The sequence below is a fragment of the Orycteropus afer genome, unplaced genomic scaffold, assembly GCF_000298275.1.
Source record: "Orycteropus afer afer isolate SDZICR_OR568_19922 unplaced genomic scaffold, OryAfe1.0 scaffold00069, whole genome shotgun sequence".
Lineage (NCBI taxonomy): Eukaryota > Metazoa > Chordata > Mammalia > Tubulidentata > Orycteropodidae > Orycteropus > Orycteropus afer.
Window position 1 is genome coordinate 2,141,282 of NW_006921656.1, and position 7,166 is coordinate 2,148,447.

The window sequence follows — 7,166 nt, forward strand, 5'->3', positions numbered from 1 at the left end:
ATTCTTCTGCTAGTTGGGGTTTAGTCCAATTCTGCATCCTTTCCTTCAAGGCTCAGGGGTCCAAGATTATCTTCTGTGTCTGTGTTAATTCGTTTCCCTTTTCTTTGTTGAAGAGGGTCTGTGCAATCCTTCTGCCTAGTCTGCCATCTTGCCCCGCCTCCGCTTTCCTGTCTTTTTTAATGACCTCTTGCTTTCTTCATGGATAATGTTCTTGACCTCATCCCATAATTCCTGTGGTTTTCGGTCATTGGTGTTCAATGCATCAAATCTATTCTTTAGATGGTCTCTACATTCAGGTGGGATGTAATCAAGTCATATTTTGGCTCTCGTGGACTTGCTTCAATTTTCTTCAGCTTCAATTTGAACTTGCATATAAGCGGTTGATGGTCTATTCCATAATCAGCTCCTGGCCTTGTGTTGAAGCTAAAGATATTGAGCTTTGCCATTGCGTCTGTCCACAGATGTAATCGACCTGATTCCTGTGTACTCCATCTGGTACAGTCCCCGTGTATAGCGGCCACTTAGGTTGCTGGAAAAATGTATTTGCAATGAATAAGTTGTTGGTCTTGCAAAATTCTATCATGCAATCTGCAGTGTCAATTCTATCACCAAGGCTTATTTTCCAACTACTGGTTATTCTTCTTTGTTTCCAACTTTGGCATTCTAATCACAAGTAGTAAGATTGTTGTTCTTGTTGTTATGTACTGTCGAGTCAGACCCAACTCATAGCCACTCCTCCTTGGGTTTCCGAAACAGTATCACTACAGAAGTAGATTGCCCAACCTTCCTTCCGAGGAGTGGCTGGTGGGTTTGAACTGCCAGCCTTCTGGTTAGCAGCCAAGTGCCTTAGGCACTATGCTATCAGAGCTCCTAGTAAGATTACAGCCTGGGAAACCCTACAGGGCTGTTCTCCTCTATCCACCAGTGGTGCTGTGTCTTGGAATCAACTCCACAGCAGTGGGTTTGGTTTTGGGTTTGCTTCGGTAAAGATTCCAGCCTGGGAAACTCTCTGGCGCAGTTCCACTCTGTCCTCTAGGGGTGCTGTGATCAGCATACAACAGCAACATCAAAGTATACATCTCAAAATTGTAATATATAGCATAATATGTTTCTGTGATTCATGTGTGGTTTTTAACCTGCAAAGCAACACAGTATAAAGCTCATGGATACTTATATATGTAGCAAAAATACACAAGCATGTGTGGGAATAATAAAGTGTGAATTTGAGATTGTGCTTTGGAAGGAAAAGGCAATGAAGTCAGGGAGGAATATGAAGGGCCCACTAATTTCAAATGTTTTATTTTTGAAACATTCTAAAGATGCATAGGGGGTGCACTGTCCTTGTATGAATATTTGAAATGTTGCTCAATCAAAAAAATAATAAATCAGTGACTTTGGTGGTTGGGGCCGGGAGTTGTCTTGTGTTTGGGGGTGGGTGCTCCAGTTAGCTGAAGTTGGTCACTTTTTTCCTTCTAATTTTTTATTGTGTTTTGGGCAGCAGTTTACATAGCAAGGTAGTTTTGTGATCAGTTCATACACAGGTTGTGCCGCAACGTTGGTTGTGATCCCTGCGGTGTGTCAGCACTCTTCCTGTCTACTCCCTCTTCCCGCCGCTCTGGTCCCGTCCCTCCCTGGAGCCTCTTTGATGTTGGGCAAATGTTGCCCTTTGGCCTCGTGGAGTGCAGTTAATTTTAAGTAAAGCATTCTTCTTGGTTGTCATTGTTCGCTCTGTAGTCCCATCTATTAATTGGCTGAAAGGTGGTCTCTGGGCGTCTCTTCAGTTTCAAGTTAGAAGGCTGTCTCAGGGCATAGTCCCAAGGGTTCCTGCTGGTCTCTTTTCAGACCCGATGTTGTTGTTGTTGTTGTTGGCAGGTGCTGTAAGTCGGTTCCAACTCACATGTCGTTTGATTTCTTGACCGGTGCTTCCACCATGTTGACTGTGGGTCCAAGTAAAATGAAATCCCTGATTAATGCAGTCTTTTCTGCATTCATCATGACATTGCTTCTTGATCCAGTTGTGAGGATTTTGTTTACTTACGTTGAGGTCTGATCCATCCTGAAGGCTGTAGTCTTTTCTTCGTTAGTAAGTGCTCAAGTCCTGTTGACCCTCAGCAGCAAGGTGTGTCATCTGCACATTGCAGGTTCAGACCAGGAATTCTTGGGTGGTTTTTTTTTTTTTTTTTCCACTTTGAATTTTGCTCTGCATTGTTGACCCATTCTTACTGGGACCTTCTCTTGTGGTCTTGGTCGGAGTGGTCTATGGTAGTAGCTGGCACCATCTAGTTCTTTGGTCTCAGGTTAGAGGAGGCTATGACTTACATGGACCATAGTCCATTGGACTGATTGCTTCCTCAACTCTTCCATGTTCTTCATTCTCCTTTATTCCAGGTGGGAAGAGACCAATGGTTGCTTCTCACGTGGTCACTTGCAAGTTTTTAAGACCCCAGACACTACTCACCAGACTAGGATGTGAAACAATATCTCTATGAACTGTGTGTGACCTAGATGACCCCTGTTGGATCTTGGTGGCTTTCTGATCTCAGAGCTGACATTTGTAGTTCTGTGTCATTTGTAGGCACACCACCCCTGCTTCTTGGTGGCCTGCACTGAGGCCGTCTGCTCTCTGGGTGGCAGTTAAACGCCATGATTGGCCATGCTCCGTCAGCTTCCAGGTCGTCCTGACGGTTGGTCTTGCATGCTGTGCACATCTGGGCACGGATGACGGCCTGACACGTGTCTACTGTCCAGTGTGGCTTCAGATTTGTCTGTGATGGCAGTTTCCGTCACATCCTCAAGCCAGAGGATCAGGGGCATCATGAAGATTCTCAGGTGCAGATTCCTCAGGAACATGGAGAGAGCACCTTGTGCGTGTGGTGTCCATGAGATGTGAAAAAAGGAACCCCGTTCCACATGGACGCCAACTCATCTAACTGTGCTCTGCAGTTTAATGTTATTCTGATGCTGTGGCCCTGGGCACATGTACTGACCAATTTAGAGACTCGGAAACGAGGCTGGCCCCCAAAGGGGCATGGGAAGGTGACTGGGCGGGCTCGTTTATGGGCTCAGTTTTACTTTTCTCTGTCCTGGCGCCCTGCACATGTCTGACGAGATTCCTGTGTTGCTGAAGGTTGGGAAGAGTGGCAACATCCCAGCAGGCACAACCGTGGACACAAAGATCACCCACCCGACCGAGTTTGACTTCTACCTGTGCAGCCACGCCGGCATCCAGGTAAGGGCGGGCCTGCCCCCGGTCATAGGCCGGGCTCTCTGTCCACTCGCTCAGCAAACTCTGGCTGACACAGACCACGTGCAGACACCAGGGTCATGCACAAGAGATGTGATCAGCTCAGGTGGCACTCCAGCCCCCACCGAGCTGATGTTCCAGCCGAGAAAGACAAACAGTAACCAAAGAACAAACAGGACCTCAGGCTGCTTCGGGATGAAAGCATCCTGCTGCCCACGATGGTCAGGGCCTTTCCACAGGGTCATACACTGCAAGGGCCTATGATGGCCGCCTGGCCCCAGAGGCCAGCTAGAGTGGGTGCTGGGCAGGTGCGGGGGGAGGCAGAGCAGGCAGGCCCTGTGTGGGGACCACTCTGTGTCCAGTGCTGCAGGACAAGTGCTGCAGCCGGCTGTTTGGGGAGCATCAGGCCCGCATGGGGTCTCTGTCGGTGGGGGCCAGGTAGCTGCTTCCTGCCTCTTTGTATTTTTATTTATTTTTGCCATGTTCCCCCACTTCCCCTCCCACCCCTGGTAACCAACAAAGAAAGATTCCTTCCATATATAAACCTTTCCTGCCTCTTTGTGTTTTTAAAGACTTTAAATGACAAAAAAACCACGTAATTAATACTGCCCACATGTTGAAACACCCATTTAAAAAACGTTATTGTTAATTCGTAACTTCTACTGGAAATGTGTTCCCTGCCTTTAAAAAGAAACAAAGCACTATTGAAAAGTGAATACAGGCAAACACAGCCACACAAGCCAACCCTCGAATGGTGCTGTACGTCTTTCCTATCGTCTTTATTTTACAAACATGGGTCCCCTGATGTGCACCGTCCTGATGCTGTCTTCTCGACAGCATGCTGTTGAGTGATCTTCCAGCGCGTCCTCCTCATGGCTTTCGACGTCTCCCTGGGTGCCCCCATGGCTGACCTGAGCCGCCCTGACCCTCTCCTCTGCTTCCAGGGAACAAGCAGGCCCTCCCACTACCACGTGCTGTGGGATGACAATCGTTTCTCCTCCGACGAGCTGCAGATCCTGACCTACCAGCTGTGTCACACCTACGTGCGCTGCACGCGCTCCGTGTCCATCCCTGCGCCAGCTTACTACGCTCACCTGGTGGCCTTTCGGGCGAGGTACCACCTGGTGGACAAGGAACACGACAGGTGAGTGGGGGCCCGGGCACACTGCTCCTGGCCAGAGGGCTGTTCCTGAAACAGACAGAGTGCTCACAGCCTCCCCGCTGCTTGCCAGCCATGTGACGAGCTTCAGCATGGCCCCGCCTCGCCCACACGTGCACTCAGGACTGCACCCCTTTCTCTCTGTCTCTGCAGCGCGGAAGGAAGCCATACCTCTGGGCAGAGCAACGGACGAGACCACCAGGCCCTGGCCAAGGCCGTGCAGGTCCACCAGGATACGCTTCGCACCATGTACTTTGCTTGACATGTTTTAGTGTTTAGCGATTGTGTACCGAGTTGGATTCACATGAGACCAGCTACACTCAGACCAACAGATGCCCAGCCCTTCCGTGACAGCCAGCATTGAATATGAGACGTCCTTTATTTTATTAGATTCTCCATTTCCCAGAATGCCTTTCGTCCCAGATTTCAAACTCGGGTTTTGAACTGCAGACCTGTATGAGACCCCGTTGTCGTAGGAAAGATGGTTTGCCAAAATCTATACGCTGCTCACTAAAAATAGAAGTCCCGTGTTTCCTAAAAAAAAAAAGAAAAAAAATTCTCCTAAAACCGATGTATGAACTCAGGGTTTTAAAACACTTTTAATTTCCTTGGTCATTCGATTTACTTGCTTTTAACACATGGTTCTCTATGAAATGGATGGGCTCAACCTCACTGCAAATGTGCTTTCGACAGTGAGAGAGGAGACAAACCGTGGTGATGGTTTTCAGGCGCCACGCACATCCCAGTGTCGTCATGGAAGTTGCTTCCGGTGGCCCTGCTGGGTCCCCAGGGGCCCGGCAGGTGCTGTGTGGCGGCACAGCCACAGGTGTCCTCGTCCTGCCGCTGCGTCCTCTCACTCCGCTTGAAGCAAGGAGCAGTGGCAGGAGATGGCCATGTGTGTGTACAGCATTTTTAGGTCCAGAGAGATTGGCAGACAAGTGCCATTTTATTAAAAGTTTATTTAAAGGAAAAAAAAAAAAGAGAGAGAGAGACAGAGAGAGAGAGAGACAATATACCGACAGTCTAATTGTTAAGGTTTGTCCTCTAGGACTGTGACATTTATTTTCCAAAGTTTCTAAGGAATACGGGTCTGTGGTGAGAAATACAGTACAATCCTTTTTCACTGTTGTGTCTTTAATGTAAGAGAAAAATATATATCTGATTTGCAGTATTAACGTGATAGGTAGATGCTGTTTTTTACTTTATTGACTACGGGGTGCTTCTTGTGATCTGTTTAGCATATTGAGAGCGTTGTGGAGCCTGGAGGCTGAACCCCGCCTCGTGGTCCCTAGTGCTTAAGGACAGGGATATGCAGTTGACTCAATGTGACACGGCCCACGTCCCCCCATGCAGATGGTGTAGCCGTGACTCCATCTCCCCCCCTTCCTCTCCATAGCTCGGCCGATTAAGCACAAGTGGGATTGATTTATTCTCCCATTCCCAGGAAGCGAGCTGGCGTGTCAGAGCGCACCCCGCCTGCGTGTGGCATTGGACGGATTTCATAGGACCTATACACTGAACTATGTAGCAAGCCGCGGGTATCCTCTCTCTCGAGGGGTCTGGCCCTGCGTCGTGTGGGAGGCCAGCAGCTGGCGACGGGGCCCTGCTCCCGGTGGCGAGGCCCGCGGAAGACAGGACATGTGTGTTAGGATGCTTATCCTGGGCCTCAGATGTGGGTGTGCCAATCTGTAAACCGTCGTGCTGATCCCGACAGCTCAGAAAGGATGACAGCGGACAGCTGTGTTTATGCCGAAGGCGTTTTTTGCCCTGCTACCTTTTCCCGAGACTCAGATCCATGTCCCGTGTTGAGCTTGGGCCGCAGGCCCTGCCCCTAGTGCTGCTTTGTGGTCGCAGGTGGTCCCTCCCTGCTGGGGCCCCGCTCCTGACTGTACCTCTCGCCCTGCAGGGGGACTGGCCTTGCTGGAGTGGCCGCTGGTGGAAGGGCAGGGAGCCCTGGGTGGCAGGGTGCGGGCTGAGGTGACAAGGACGGTCATGAATTGTGATGCTGTAGACTCAGCCGTGTGCCTGTGTCCGTGTGCATGGGGGTCTCAGCGGTGGCATCTGCCTCTTTTTGCTGTAGCTTTGTTCTTCTTTTGTCTTGAGTGACAAGCTTCTGCTCCAAGAAATGTCACAATTCTCTATTGTTTTACTGGCAAGTGGCACTTTCTCCCGTTCTCAGAAGGGTACAGGCAAACTTGTGGCTCCAAGTTTCCAGGAGTGTCCAAGCTAAGGAGAGAGAGAGTCTTTAACAAAGTAAACTCTTAAAGTCTGAAATTGGGCAGATTTTCAGCCATTTTTAGAATCATCTAGAATGATGTGTTTCAAAGGTGTGCAACAAGTGTGTGGGTAGGTGGGTTTATGTTCAAAGTGCAGGTTCCTGGGCCCCACCATAACCTCCTGAATCAGATTCTCTGGGACCAGGCCTGGCCATTTGCATTTTAAGCAACCCCGCATGGTCCGGGCACGCTGAGGTCAGAGAACCTGGGTCAGAGGCTCTGTGGACTTAATGGCTTTCCAGAGAGACTGCTCAGGCTCTCGGGCTGCTCGGCCATGTTGGATGATGATTTTCCAAGCCTAGAGGGGCCTGCGGGCTGGCAGAAAATGAGACTATATGTAATTAATAATAATAAGACAAAAATTTGAAATGAAAAGTTTTCTTAAAAAGACTTTGGAGAAGGGTACGTTTCATAGCCTTACGCTTGTTTCACAAAACTTCATACCGAAGATGTGAACGGGGCAGTGGTTCCAGCTGGATTAGTGCGC

The 7,166-nt window shown here is 49.3% G+C and overlaps 1 protein-coding gene across 1 annotated transcript in view; it reads left to right on the top strand.

Moving 5' to 3' along the window:
- The window catches only part of AGO2 (argonaute RISC catalytic component 2), a 55,557-nt gene extending 50,892 nt beyond the window's left edge, over positions 1–4,665 (top strand). The window contains exons 16-18 of the mRNA XM_007940531.2: positions 3,128–3,229; positions 4,189–4,388; positions 4,557–4,665. Of these exons, the coding sequence (XP_007938722.1) occupies positions 3,128–3,229; positions 4,189–4,388; positions 4,557–4,665 (411 nt within the window). The remainder of the gene's footprint in view (positions 1–3,127; positions 3,230–4,188; positions 4,389–4,556) is intronic.
- Positions 4,666–7,166: the final 2,501 nt, after the last annotated feature.